The sequence below is a fragment of the Lepisma saccharinum genome, chromosome 1 (genome assembly GCF_977018435.1).
Source record: "Lepisma saccharinum chromosome 1, izLepSacc3.1, whole genome shotgun sequence".
Classification (NCBI taxonomy): domain Eukaryota; kingdom Metazoa; phylum Arthropoda; class Insecta; order Zygentoma; family Lepismatidae; genus Lepisma; species Lepisma saccharinum.
In genome coordinates, this window is record NC_139229.1 from 191,561,137 (window position 1) to 191,577,494 (window position 16,358).

Consider the following 16,358-nt stretch of genomic DNA (forward strand, 5'->3'; position numbering starts at 1 on the left):
CTCCTTTTCTCCCCCTCCCCCCTTTTTTTTCTTCCCCGTCGATTACGATCGGGAATACAGTTTAGTTAGCAGTTCGCATTCAGACTTCGCGTTGTGCCTTATCAGCCCAGCAGCAGTGACACGGGGAAAACTCGCCTTGAACTTTACTTCCTTCGGAAACCTATTGAGACCACAAAAATGGAATACGTTTAGTAGCAGCTGCAATTACGGTCTCAAGTGGAAATACTTAACTGCAGTTTTTGGTACCAGATCAGTTGAGTGTATTTGGTTTACGACTAGAGCTCCGAAGGAATACATATAAGGTAAATTGGACTTCTATCAAATATTCCCGTTGTCTGCTTGCTTGTGGAACTGTTCCTTTTTTTTTTGAATTTTTGCACACGCGATCGACGTATGTTATCCCTCCTTTCAGTTTTAGACTTGTCTCGTTGTTGCAATAACGAGTACTGGGAATTTGAGTGACTGCACGATTATTACTCCTAATTATCGCCGCAAACGAAAACTTACAAAATGCTTTCTAGCGCGAAGTGTTCGTTTTGAGCACACTGCCCGTAGTGAACGACGGTAGTAGTAAAAAAAGGGCTCACTTAAATGCAACCACTTTCTTTTTTTTATTCTTGGTTGAGCGCGTGTTAAGTGACAGAGGAACCATTTGGACAGTTAATAGTGTTGTTGAAGAGCTACTGGGAGTTTATCCTGAATTGCTTTAACTACGCCCCCCCCCCCCTTTTTTTGGTAAACCGTACAACACTCCCCGCATTTTTCCGATTTCAATCCAGTACCACCAAATAACCAACACGGTAGCATCAACGGCCATGCAATAAAAATTGTATTACAAAAAAAAAAGAAAGGAAAATAATTGTAGTCTATTACTGCTAAGAAAGGTTACCATTCTTAATGCTGTTGATATTTGTATATTTATAATGCACTTGTTACGATCGTATTTACTCCTTGGGAGACTGAATTGTTAACCAGAGTCCTGATGGACCTTTTTATAATAGTTATTGAGAACAGAAATTAAAGAGATTGTTAAAAGGAAGTTGAATTGTACTTGTTTGATTAGAAGTTTTTACCCCAGTTATCTGCGAACAATTTTTTGCTCTGATTAATTAGATTATCGCATAATAAGTCAGGATATGTCTTGCTCCTGGTAACCTCCTTTCTTGTTTTTCCTTCAACAGGACTAAATCTTAGAAACGCCGCGTTTAACTATAATAGCGACGAGTGAAAAAGGTGCAAGTCATTATATTGATACGCAACTGTTGTGTTGCGGAGTGTTATCCAATTACTTACGCTAGTGTGTGCTTGGGCTTGAATTTTAACATATCATTGCCCCTGTCTACATATATGTATATATATATTTATTTGTTGTTTTTTTTTTTTACGCAAGCAATAATATTCTAATTTCTTGCAGCATTTATTGACAAAAAGGTGAACGGAATCATTTGATTTCGACCGTTCCATTGGATTCCAAAGTATACTGGAACCTGACGTGACCTTTCTGTGACTTGCCTTGTGTTTGAGAATATAGGCTTAACAGGAACGTCGCGTCAGATTGTGTTTGTGACCCTTGTGTGGGCGTAGGCGTTGACAATTGTAAATTTCCGCGCGCTTCCATTATACTTTTACCATCAATTCGGGCAAGTCAGCGTCCTCCCCAACACAGGCGTTACAACCAAAGAACAGTCAAAACAATGGATGGATACGAACTTGCAAAACAAACCTAAAAAGGTGCTACCAATGTTGTCCAAGAAGAAGCTTATGGCAACAGTGTTTTGGTACTGACAGGAGGTCTTGCTGATAAGACTTTATGGAGCCTGGTATGACCATCACTGCGGCAGTGTACACTGAAACCCTTAAAAAACTTCGACGGGCAATTCAGAACAAGAGGCGAGGCATGTTGTCCTCGGAGATTGTATTGGTTCACGATAATGCACGCCCACACACGCCTTGCTTCAGAAATTTCAATGGGAGTTGATGACCCTCCCTACATCCTGGACCTTGCACCCAGGGACTTTCTTTGTTCGCAAAGATGCAAGTGTGGTTGGGGTCACAGAGATTTAAGAGCAATGAGGAGCTGATGGACGGGATTCGGGAGTGGCTGAGTTCCCTGGCAGTAACCTTCTTTGATGAGGGCATACAAAAGATGGTGCCACACTAAGAAAGTAACCTGAATTCAGGTGGCAATTATGTTGAAAAGTAGCACATGTATGTGTGCAACTTTTGGGCATAATAAATTTTAGTTGCCTGTATATCTGTTTTATTCCGTGCCTCCCGGAGGTTGATTTTCGAATAGCCCTCGTACTTTTATGTCAACATTTATAAATACGTGGACAAATTTAATTTCTTAGAATGCTCAAGTATTAGAATTTTACGGGCACTGGTAAGAGTATTGCATGTGGTAGAGTTGGGCATTGGTTCCAAGTGATATTGGCTCAGCCTCTTGCACACACTGGCCTTGATAATCATCATCTGATCAACAAGAATATAAACAAGTTCTCAACACTACATATTTTAATTTGATAAAATATTTTCAGCACTCCTTAGTTCCATCATCAGAAGGTCTACTTGCTCACATGCTCAGTGATAATGGTTGACACCAGTAAAGCATGAAATTTCAATATATCAATATACCACATTCATTGTTTTAACCCAGTGGTTCCCAAGTGTGCACCAAAGTTCCAAGCAACTACAGGGGAGGGGTTGCATTATTTACTTCGTAATTGAACTCATGTCCTAGCACAGGAACAAAACAAGCAAACAGTAGCGGCGATTGGGTTCCAAAACTAGGGGAGCAAAGTGCCCAGACTGGGAGGGGGGGGGGCAGGACAGTTTACTTTCCCTTAGTACATTAGGTTTACCATAGTGCAGGGGCAGAAGTGGCAAAAAGTGGGGGGAGGGGGGACAATTCGTTTCATTGCAAGATAGGAAACATGAATGAACTGTGCTTTTCCTAACATAAACGTACAAAACTGCCTTGGCTCACTACCAAAAGTTTGGACCTTCTATTTTATCCAATTCTCACACTGAAATCTAACTAATTCCAAGATATCTCATTATTTCATAAAAACACACCATTTCCAAAATTTCAACTATGAATATTATATAAAATAAGTTTATGTATTACAAATATCATTAAAGATTTCAAACTGAGATTTTCACTTTTCATTTTGTTATTTTACGTCACTTTCTGCCCCTCTAGATTAATTAGTCATGAGAATTAATGATGGATTGATGTAGGGAAAGCACAGGGCCAATGCCTTAACTACGGTTCAGTTATGACTAGACCTTTTAGGTTTCTAACCTATTTTTTCCTTTACAGGTATGTAAGTAATAATAAGTTATGTTAGCATTTCATTATAAAACGCAACAAGTGATGAAGTTTTATAGTGCCTAAAAAAAACTATTTTGCTTGTTAGAACCTGTTTTAGGTTTACGCACCTAAATCAAGCCTTTTTTTCATGTTTTTATATATTTTTAAAGGTTTTACAGGATTTTTATGTCACACAGAGACATTTGCTTTGTTTGGTCATGAAAAAATTCAATGACAAACGTTTTGAAACATACTCTCTGTTGATATCCCTTCCTTCAAGTCCATGGTGATTTTTCAAAGCTGTAAACAAAGCAAAATGTTTAGTGCCACTGTTACCTGTACAGTTCAAAGTGCAAATTTCTGATATGTGTGGTCTTGCTCACTATCACGTCACGTCTGTGCTTTGTGGCATTCACGTCTTACAAACTAACATTTCAGCATTGAAGTTTGCACCACTGACTATGTTTTTTTGTTGAAAGATTATTTTCAGCATATAAGATGATCCTCACAGACAAAATTGCAGAGTTTGACTATGGATAACATGAAAACGAATGTTGCCTAACTATACGGAAAAGAGTGGATTTTAATAGCAAATTTCCAATGGTAAGTTTGCCATCACCGTAGGATTAGGCAACACACACAACATTATGCAAGATAGTGCATATTTCAGGATATAGGTGTCCCATTTTCATTGCCGGTGACTACACCTAATCAGTATTTTTTCAGGAATTTTGAACTATTTCAAGTTTTCTTGAACGTACTTCAGGATTTTTCGGGCCTAACTTAAGATTTTTAGGACCTATTTTAAGGTTTTTGGAACCAATTTTAGGGTTTTTAAAACCTATTTTAGGATTTTTAGAGCCTATTTTAGGAACCTAAAGCACACTTTTTAGAGCCTAAAAATGTGAGGTCTAGTTATGACCTATAGATTTCTTGAGCACTATACTAATCACTCTGTCATGGAGATATTTTTTTGTGATTGTGTTTTTTTTAACATTGTATTGAAGCAGTTATTCATATATGCAAGAAAGGAATTCGCAGGACATATGAGGTATTGTGCAAAAATAACCAAAAATTCTTAAGCTATCCTTTACAAAACAATATAACCCTCTACTGTAATATTTATGATAAATACACACTCTTTTTATTAACATTTCAAAGATGATATACAGGGTATTGAAAAGAATTTACATATTGGATCTTTTACTGATTCTGTAATGACTGAAAATTGGAAATCAGTTTCATCACATCTCTATGGTTACTCTGTCCCAATATTCACTCTGTAAGGCACTGTAGTTCTACACTATGTGTTACCTGAAAGCATGATACATGTTTCAATTATAAAACATGCAGAACCAGTGTAAATATATATTTTGATTGTTCACTGGGTGTATATGAAAAAATCTTGAGCACAAATAATGCACTCAACAAGCTGCAAAGTGCACAGACCAAAGTTTAATAATGCCTGGATACTTAGCTCCTCTCCCCAACCCCCTTTCTAAATGAATGAAAAATTTTTGCTAATGGGAAATTTTGATAATATGTTTATAAAGACTAAGGGAGATATTAATCTTTTAGTAAACATTTTATTTTGGATACCTTTAATTTATAATATGGAATATGTGTGCAATGAAAATTGGCAATTCAGTGTTTTGTCTGCTCTAGGCATGTAGCTTCTTGTGTGAAAAAGGATTATTACATACCAAATAGTCCTGTGATTAAGTCCTTATCTCCTGTTCAAAGATGAATCTAGCAGCTAGGCAATTAAAACTTGATAACCCTTAGTCCGTTCAAATTTGAGATAACATTGGTCACTTGCTGCACAGTTTTCTCTTGCTCACACATAGTGACCAAAGTCCATTCAGTAGCCGTTACTTGGCAAAAACACACAGAAAGATCTAGGTAATACATAAGCCAAATGCAATGGATACTTTCACTTGTATTTTTCTCGGTTACATACTTTAACGGGTTATCAAGTTTTACTCCCGAACCACTCAATTATTATTTGCTCCTCTATTGGCAAGGTTAAGTACAGCAAAGGTACATTTGGTTGCAAAGGGAAATTATTAGGTGTGTGTTACACAATGTGAAGTGTCAATTCATAAACAGTGTATAGGAAAGTGAAATAGTGACCAATTTAATGAGAGTAACAGTTGACCATATTACTGAAGATATTCAGAATTAACTATGATGACAGTATAAATTAAAGTAGATTTTTAAAAGAAAACAAAGAGACAGAGAGAGAGTATCACTCAATAAACACTAAGAACTACAATTGAAAAAAATTCAAGAATAACAACAGAAATGTCAGTAAATCTGACATAATTACATGGCAAGTTATATTTTCTCTAAAAGTCATGCCTTGGGTGTAGTTATTCTGCTAGCAAAATGAAAAATGTGAATATGGCAGATATCCTTGCTGTAGATAAAGCATAATACGAACTTGATATTTTTCTTCTTTTCATAACTGGGTAGTCGTTACGAAGCATAGTAGCAAACACTGAAATTTCCTAGCACATTAAAAAAAGTGAATCAATACACTTTCTGTTTCACTCTACTAAATTAATTGTGTACGTTATCTGACAACATGAGATAAGATATCACTTTCTGAGAAGATAATTTCCTCTCATTTTCTAGGCTTGCATTCGCACCAATGAAGGCAGGTAGCTACAGAATATAAGATGATGAAGCAAAGTGGCAAATAAATCATGGTTACAGAGACATTACTTCTGAGGAGGAGCGTAATTCTGTACTTACGACTTTTATGTATAAAAAAAAGTATATGAGTGGTTACAGATGTTGTCATGTTTGAAGTTATAAGTAGGCCTCGGAAGTTAATGAAAAATCATATTTTTTCTGAGCCTTGAAAACAATACTAAACCTGATATCAAGCGGTTTCCCTTTAGTTAAAACAAGAAAACACTGTTTATGTTTTGCATTTTTCAACCTTTTTTGGCTTTTAGGTCATTTTCAGTATTTCTTGTTGCATTTTTCTTCATTTTTTAAATTTATTTTTCTTCTCCCCTGTTGTTTCGTGAATTTTAAATTCATTTACTAGCAAAACTTCCATATTTAAATTTCCTGACATAGTCCTTTTAGCAAGTTCGACATCAATCAAAAATACGGTCAATGGAAAATCACTATATTTTTCTTAACTGAAATATTTGGAAATGGATTAAAATACTTGTGTAAAGCCTACTTTGAGGTTTCCTTGCTGGCCTATATTATCGCTTTAATCTGTAGTTTTAAAGTAAAATTAGTCACAATATTAAAAAATATATATTCTGATGAACACAAAACACAACTATATTTTGAGATGCTGGCCAACTACAGTATCATGGAGGTATATTTTAAGTAAACTTGAAGTAAAAATAAAGAAAACTACATTAGTGCTTAATTCCCTTTGCGTCAGTAGCTTAAACCACCAAACAGGCTTTATCGAATTATTCAACTACTCGCTTGTAATTTATTAAAAAAATCAAGCTTTGATTTTCAGAGCAAAAATTATTTTTGAGTAAGTTTTTACCATATTTAGGTCATCAACTTCCAAGCCCTAGTTATAAGTTTCATTATTACTAAAATAACAGGGACTGGCTACATCAAAGGAGAAATCAAATTTCTTAAAGGCAAATGGCTACACCTTTTTTATTTATTTGTATACATATGGAAGTATTAAATACGAAGCAAAATATCCATTGTTCCTATTATTTGAAAAAGTCCTTTGTTTCACTCTGAGTATAATGGGATAGATCTGATAAAATGGGATAACTCCAGCATCTGTAGGGCTGACACTAGGAGCGGAATTCTGGAAATTGTTCCGTAACACTGCCACTCTTATACACTGTTATTATTTTGTTCTCCAAGAAGTATCAGCCTATTATCAACAAAACTTTGCATGGTTGTAGGAATGTACCACTGCCACATACTACATTTTCCATTCACTTTGGTCTATTGTGGTGGCCAAAGAGGCACGCAGAATACAATTTTTATTCTTTTTCATCCAATAACTTTAATTATTGGAAGATACAATGCATAAATTTCACCTCCACTCAAAGCCATGTCATTGTGGGAGGGGGGGGAGAAAGAAAAAATTGTAAACTTTCCACTCAGAGTGCTTATCCACGCACGAGAAGATCCGTCCTCTAAAGGATAAAAGCTACTTCAATGTGAAGAAATTTTCCTTTGTTATGGTAGAAAGTATGTTAAAGATGAAAACTATTATGATTGTTTTTCTTGTATATACGCATTCCTTGCATTATAGAATTATTTTCCTGTAGTTTACGGTTATTACAAGCATAAGAAAACAGTTTTTCTTTGTGACGTTTCAGGAGAACACATGCTCCTTTCATCAGACATTTATTTTCATTTTGACTAAAGATACAGTTATAACAATGGTTAGTAATTTTTTAAACAAAAAGAATCTGTTATATAATGGATGTTGTCAATGTTACATTGTTGTAATATAGCAACTTAACTGTGAAAAAAGCAGTCTGTTTTATTTTTATTTCAATTTTTTTTTTTTTTTTAATTATGAATCCAAATATCATCAAGTAATTCAAATTCATCATTGTTTTCACAAAGTCTCTTGATGTTTTCTGTTACATTAAATTTTAAAGATGGTGGCTTACTCCATTTGTGAAAAAGAAAACTCCATACTGGATCTATGTTACCATTTTCATTATTTAATTTATTCCAGTGTTCTTCTGCAATGAACGAAGCTTCCCAGACATTCAACTCTGTGTTTCCTATTAATCTTTTTAAAACCCTTCTCTTTTTAATCAAATGCTTCTCTTCGATGATATGAGTTGACAAACCTGTTCTTGGGTTTAGATTTATAATGTCCAAATCGTGTTCATGCCATCTTATTGCCATTTTCCTTGCTGTTTGTCCCACATAATCCTTTGAACATGAACAACTTATATTATATATTCCTGTGGTTTCCACATCTGGTAGAGAGTTTCTCATTTTGAATTCATTAAATGTACATTCCAAACTTCTTGGTGATTTAAAAACAATTTTGAAATTAAAACTTCTAAAAATTTTTGCAATTTTATGTGAGAATCCCTTGTGGAATGGAATGCACACAAATTTCTTTTCAACTGATTTTTCATATTTGTCTGTATTTCTCTTTTCCTTTAGTTTTCTTGCGACTTGTTTTTTGATTTGGTTTATTCTGTTAGTGTGAAAGCCATTTTCTTTTGCTATATTAAAAAGCCTTTCTTCTTCATTTTTGATATCCTCATTATTAGAACATAGTCTTTGTGCTCTCAGGAAAAAATTTAAAAATATGTTATCCATTGTTATACGCGAATGTTCTGATTTGGCATGGATGTATTTTTCCCCCGCTAATTCAAAGAAGGGAAGCAGTTAATGTCACTGGTAAAATAGAAACTAAGAACATTGACAACAGATTATTTATAAATCTTACGGATATTGAGGTACCTGATGAGTATATAGAAATTTTTCAATTCGGAATAAAATTTTCAGTTGGTAGTGCTTATACACACAAGGAAGATTTTGTGATTTCAATAAAGAAAGCACTGAATTTCTTAGATGATCAGGAGGAAAAGAGAAAATTACGAAGTCTCACACATGATGCTCTTGATGAACGGTTAAGTTTTGAATACAACAGAAGAAATAACAGAGGTCCAAAATACACAGAACGGGAGAAAGAGCATATAAGGTTGGGGGAAAAAGTTCATGGTTTCAAGATCTGGTTGAAAGAAAACGACATTTTCTTAATAAAATCGAACAAGGAAAATAAACCTGTCCTTATCCAAATTAAGGACTATAAAGAAAAAATGGAAGAATGTTTCAAAGTAAACAATATCACAGAAACCTCTCGAAACCCTATAACTAAAATAATAAATCAGGTAAAGAAAGTAATTGAAAGCAGTATCACGATACCAAGAGAAATGAAGAAAAAACTCATTGTCAAAAATTCAACCCTGCCGATTGCCTTTGGACTACCAAAAACTCACAAACCGGGAACTCCAATACGACCCATCATTGCAACTTTCACACATCCTGCATACAAACTATCCAAATATTTAGTTGAAAGACTTGCTATAATTAAACAACAAACACCATTCAGTGTTAAAAATGCATATGAAGTGAAACAGAAACTAAAAAATATTGTTTCTAATAATGAGTATCGTATTGCAAGTTTTGATGTTGAAAATTTATATCCTAGTGTCCTAATAGAAGGTGCCACAGATGCATTACATAGATGGCTTATTGAGATGAAGGTTAACCCAGTAGAATCATGGGAAATGGTTCGATGGTTTACTGTATGTGCAAATTACAATTACTTTATATTTGATGGCAAAATCTATCAACAAAATAATGGTCTATCAATGGGAACCCCAGTATCCGGAATCATCTCCAGCATTTTCCTTCATTACATAGAATCTCCAATTGTTAATGCGATAGGTGCGGATATCAAACTCTACATCAGATAAGTAGATGATGTGCTAATTATTGCTAAAAATGAGAACACCATCATGGACGTATTTAAATTGTTAAATGAATCACATCGTCGCATAAAATTCACTTGCGAACCCATGAATAAAAATGTAATTTCTTTCCTTGATCTGCAAATTAAGACAACTGACTCAACAATTCAAAAATCAGTCCATAGGGAAAAAATTAGCGGGGGAAAAATACATCCATGCCAAATCAGAACATTCGCGTATAACAATGGATAACATATTTTTAAATTTTTTCCTGAGAGCACAAAGACTATGTTCTAATAATGAGGATATCAAAAATGAAGAAGAAAGGCTTTTTAATATAGCAAAAGAAAATGACTTTCACACTAACAGAATAAACCAAATCAAAAAACAAGTCGCAAGAAAACTAAAGGAAAAGAGAAATACAGACAAATATGAAAAATCAGTTGAAAAGAAATTTGTGTGCATTCCATTCCACAAGGGATTCTCACATAAAATTGCAAAAATTTTTAGAAGTTTTAATTTCAAAATTGTTTTTAAATCGCCAAGAAGTTTGGAATGTACATTTAATGAATTCAAAATGAGAAACTCTCTACCAGATGTGGAAACCACAGGAATATATAATATAAGTTGTTCATGTTCAAAGGATTATGTGGGACAAACAGCAAGGAAAATGGCAATAAGATGGCACGAACATGATTTGGACATTATAAATCTAAACCCAAGAACAGGTTTGTCAACTCATATCATCGAAGAAGGGTTTTAAAAAGATTAATAGGAAACACAGAGTTGAATGTCTGGGAAGCTTCGTTCATTGCAGAAGAACACTGGAATAAATTAAATAATGAAAATGGTAACATAGATCCAGTATGGAGTTTTCTTTTTCACAAATGGAGTAAGCCACCATCTTTAAAATTTAATGTAACAGAAAACATCAAGAGACTTTGTGAAAACAATGATGAATTTGAATTACTTGATGATATTTTTATTCATAATTAAAAAAAAAATTGAAATAAAAATAAAACAGACTGCTTTTTTCACAGTTAAGTTGCTATATTACAACAATGTAACATTGACAACATCCATTTTATAACAGATTCTTTTTGTTTAAAAAATTACTAACCATTGTTATAACTGTATCTTTAGTCAAAATGAAAATAAATGTCTGATGAAAGGAGCGTGTGTTCTCCTGAAACGTCACAAAGAAAAACTGTTTTCTTATGCTTGTAATAACCGTAAACTACAGGAAAATAATACTATTATGATTGTTGAAGTAAGTCTTCAAGCTTTCCTGGCGACAAATGAAGGAAAGATTCTTTCGGTCTATCGACCAGGTGAGTTGTGGTAAGAATTTTGAGCTTTCAAGAGCTAGCGTCACTCATCATCTTCAGGGTAGAAGTGAAGGGATGAGTGTCAACCCGGTGTATATGTGTTTGGAGATGGAGGGTTCCGGTAAAGATGGTGGACCAATCGGGAGCAGTGTTATAGTTCTCATTACTATATACATGAACTCTTTACCAATAAAATTTTCATTTTTTGTTCTCTATCAAACCAATGCTAAAAGTCATAATTTCTCCCAATACATACAAAAAATTTAATGCAAAACATGGATCAGTAATACAAATTTCACAGAAAGGCAAGGTTACACTGCTACTAGAGTAGCAGTACCTCAAACCTAACTCAACTATCCGTTCAAATTCATCATATCCAACATTTTACTGATGCCACCAAATGTAATATTTACAATGTTTTTGCAATTAATTTATGATCAAATTTCAAAGTAACTATTTAAAGAATTCCAATATTCTACTAAAACAAACACCATGCCCACAGAAAGGCATGCTTGTCTGAAATTGATAAACCATTTTCAGGTCCAAATGAAACACATATATCCACATTCACATCTGGCAAACAATATCAATTAATGTGTAATTCAAAATAAACATATATCTAAAGCTTATATCTTCAAAGTTGTTTGTATTAAGTAAGTTATTGCAGCTGTAATTATTACCATGTATTAGTTGCATTTATTACCAGCAGGCAGGAGCATATGCTAGTCCCTCTGGTGTGCCTCAATGGGATACATTCATCAGATCAAACTTAAAACAGTGATGATAGAAGCCTATTTCATTTCATCCTATTGGAAAGAACAAATTGTGGCCTTGCAGCTCCAGCCTTTAGCCATTAATCGACTTGCCTTAGAGACTTGGAACGATTTGGGCACAACAAATTTAAGAAATTAGATCAAAGAGTGAACAAACATAGAACCGAAATTCAAAGGAACCATAATTCTATTCCCGACCGACATTCCAAAGGATTAGAGAAACTAAATCTGTTTGGTGAGTGGAATCACAAGAACTGAATACAGGAAGTGAAAATGAACCACTTGTTTATTCTGAGCAACTCATTCTTTTTCTTGATCCCCAAAAACCCCAAACTTCCAGAAGATGTGCAAAATTTCCCAACATTTACCAGTTTTCCAGATGCGTAGCAACCCTGTATTTAGAAACTATCCAGTACTCCTGCCATTCGAGACTGTTTGAACCTGAAGGTAAGTGAAGTGGTGTTCCCTCAAAACAGTGTTCAAATAAACAAATAATTCAAGTCAATAGGGCATGGTATTTGTATATTTCTTATTGTTGCATATCTTTTCTACCTCTTTAGACTAAGTGCAGCTGGGTGGATGATGATAAGATGAAATTGATGAAGACACACTCACAGAGGAACATCTCAGACTCAGAATCTCAGACTGAGTTTCAAGAATAGAATCTTTGGGGCCAAGAACGTGAATCAACCACTCAATGTACTCGGGTCACCAAGGTGACAAACAGGGTACCTGAGGGTTTTTCAAACCATGCATCACAACTTTCCTGGATGCTGCAGCTGTAACAAAAATGATAATGTATTGCGAAATGCAACATTTGTAGTTAATAAGCCATATTTTCAATAAACGAACATTTTTCAAGAATGAAATAAATAACAATAAAATAAATCATTTTCCTTGGTGTGAAAGTGTTACCTTTGTAAGCTCCAGACTTAATAACTTTGAAAATGTGGCAATAAGCCATGTGGTAATAAAATCCACAGATGGATAAGTTAACATTGAGAAGGAAATCTGTGTAGCTGTATCAAACACTGTACCTGGTTCGATTTCATGTAACAAGCTTCCCCTTGGTAACCCCTAAGGAAATAATAATTTTAAAACAAATTCATCACCTTTTCTTGGTTTTCAGTTATCTTTAACACATTTTCCAGACATTCTGTAATGCTTTAACATGTTCTTAACTAAATTTTAGGTGCACAATTTTTTCTTTCAAATCAAGTTTATCCAACACTTCGTGAACAAATGAACAAAAATTAAATATATAAACAATGTTACATGAATCCCTGTCGAAAAGGTCATATCAAGAACCATGTATGCTATAGAAGGTAAAAAAAATAGAAGTTTTAAGTACATTACCAATTGTGTTTTCCATTGAAGGGAATTGGCTGTTCATTGGAATAGTTGGTCTTATAAGCTGGTCAATCAATGCACTATTTGTAGGTGTCGTTGAAGGTGATGCACCAGAAGGATTAAACGACCGTATCTGCTGAAAGCCACCTGGATACAAGGGTTGCGGTGGCATAGACCCTTGCATCATCCCTGCTTGAGGCATGCCTTGATTTGAAGGTTGGAACTGCCATCTTGGACCTGGTCCCCGAGGCATAAGACCATCGCCTTGAGGTTGCATTGCAGTTTGCATTTGGTTCGTCGCTCTCGGAGCGACAGCTTGGTTTGGCACGTTCACCCTGAACACTGGTGGTTGGTTCACAGGCTGCATTGGTGGATTGGCACCCATTTGGTTTCCTTGAGGCCTAGGTACGGTGTTAGCAGGAGGATGAGGAATAGGAGATCCCTGTGGGTGTCGATATATGCTTGTTGGAGTTGTAACTGGAATGTCCATGGCTGGAGCCACTGGGGAGGGCTGGTTTGGCATCGTAACCCCTGGAGCAGGGGCAGCGGGATTGGTAGCACCTGGTAATGGTTGGTGTGGGGGTGGATTCGGTATTGGACTTATAGGCCTTTCCTTCAAACTGCAAAAGAATAAACAGCTTCAAAAATAGTCAAACTGCAGCAATAGACAAATAATAATAATATTAAGGGATGGATTAATATAACAGCACAGATTAATACAGAATCACTGGAAGTTCTAATAGATAAGTTTCAAGATAGAGTGATTTATGATGAGGATGGTAAAGGTAGTACAATACTGTATCATGCAATCCAATTTAATACAGACTCATTACTACCATAATAATAATAATCCAAGTCAAGTAGAACAAAAAGAAAATTGTTAGAATGTACTGCAAATACACTATCTGATCAAAAGTATTCGGACACCACATTGCAATGTTGATTGATTTGGTGATTTAAGTGCACGTTATGCACAGTAAGGCTAATTGGGACTGGACCTACAGTTTAAAGTGGATCCGAACCACTATGTGCCTCCACCGGGTATCAAACCCCGGACACATTGCAATGTTAAACTAAAGCCTAGACATCACACGGATGTTACAGTCCAGTACAGTGCCGTCGTTAGGAGGGGACACTGGCCCCCGAAACATTCACATGGCCCCAGCAAACTGTTCTACACTTATTGAGAATTTTACTTTCATGACAAATATTGCAAAATAGTGTTTCAGTAAATTTTGCTTTCAGTTTGAAACACTGTTCCTGAATGTGAGTGGCACAAACCCCAAACAATACATTTCTTTCTCGTACTCCTGGTTCTAGCTATAGTGGATGTCAGTGTAGGAACCTAGCACTTTGATGTTTCTCGGAATTTTCAGGGAGCAGTCTTTCCACCCCTAGCAGTCGCAGGTCAACAACAGGCAGGTTGGGCGTTGGGTGTTGCCGTTGCATCCAAACAATGTTTCGAGCTTGAGTAGTTTGTGACCAGATTGAAGAACGAACGCCTGTGCAGCGGTAAACAACATATATGCAAACAGTTACAAGTGGTCCCGAATCAGAGCGCAATACACGCTAAATGAGTATAATGGTGGCAGGATGCCTATGTAGATTATCATTCTCCGGGTAAGTAGTACTATTCGCACCAAATAACTATTCTACTATTGAAACAGTATAAAACACACAACATGTTAGAAGTAATTATCTTCATAAACTGTACGATTTCTTGAGTTGCATATTATTTTTCTCAATATCGTGAAGCTCCCCGATGGCACAGTGATAGCATCATTGCCTTGTAATCGAGGGGTCCCGGGTTTGATACATTGGTGGAGGCACATAGTGGTGCAGAACTTACTTTAAATGTAGGTTCAGTCCCGATTAGCCTTACTGTGCATAAAGTGGACTTGAAACACCAACTCAGCTCAACTCCTTACCATTTTTCACAATCTTAAATGCAAAAGACTGAAATTTAAGGCCAAAACAGACAATCAATTTTGAAGAAAAATCAAAGTCTAGGATTTTCTTTATTAGGGAAGTAATATCACATCAGAGCTGTAATTTTTTTTAGAGGAGACATATACAGAAGGTAGTTCACTTTATATCCGACCATTTTTGATAGGTACTCACCTTAAGAGATACCGCACCACCACCACCGATCATGTTCTATTGGATCCCCAACATTGTGGACTATCGACCGGCATCACAGCTTCCATTGCAGCCAAGCGCCGGCACAGGACAGGCATGGGAATTCTGTCCCACTCCTCCCTGCAAGCTTTCCATAGACCATCCAGGGTGCACGGGCGGCAATGTTGAAGACAGTCATTTCAACAGTCCAAATGTGCAAAAATCCATTGGACTGGCATCTGGGCTTTTCACAGGAATGTCTTCAAATGGAATGACACAAATTCCTAACTCCTCTGCCATTCCTGATAAAAACGTAGTGATGTTCTGGCGGTATGACTCGAAGCCTTGACCATATGGATCATCACCTGGTCCGCGTCCATTCCATACAATTGTGGGATGTCTCTCCGATAGATAGGTGTCAGAATGAAGTCTTGGCAGTATCTGGCATTCACCTTCACGTTTTGTCCACCTTGCGTATCATCAACTTACCCTCACATCCGAATCCCATCACAACCATAAAGCCACGAGGGAAACTTTCCCTGCACTGACGAACAATGTCACGTTCCCCTTGCCGTCAATGTCACGGTATGTGATCACCAGCAGTGAGATGGACATATGAATCATCCATTATGACAACTTTCTTCCATTTGGAACCTGCCAGGTATTTTTCATACAGTTTCCTGCAGTTCGTCTTACGTTTGGCAATGTGACGAGGTAGAAGGTGGTGTACATGGGCCTTCCGCAAACACTTCAACCTGAGGCACTTGCGAATTGTTTTGTTCACATTTGACGATGCGAGGTGAAATCCGTGGGCAATATCACGTTGAGTCGGGGGATTTTCTTGGCACTCCAATAGACGGATCCCCCTTCACACTACAGCAGCACTTTGCTTGCAGCCCTTCTCCTGGTGATTATGGTGGGTGAATGTTTTGCAAGGAGAGCCTGTTGTGTGTAACGGGCCACAATAGCTTTCGCAGTAGTCACCCCGAGTGTTAACCCATTCTCCCGAGACTGTTTCACA

At 36.2% G+C, this 16,358-nt stretch overlaps 1 protein-coding gene across 3 annotated transcripts in view; it reads right to left on the reverse strand.

Moving 5' to 3' along the window:
• Positions 1 to 16,358, reverse strand: part of LOC145977841 (mediator of RNA polymerase II transcription subunit 25-like) — a 74,611-nt gene that overhangs the window by 33,326 nt on the left and 24,927 nt on the right. For all 3 annotated transcript variants that reach the window (XM_083110174.1, XM_083110166.1, XM_083110169.1), the window contains exon 7: positions 13,226 to 13,839. In XM_083110174.1, coding sequence (XP_082966300.1) covers positions 13,226 to 13,839 — 614 coding nt within the window. The remainder of the gene's footprint in view (positions 1 to 13,225; positions 13,840 to 16,358) is intronic.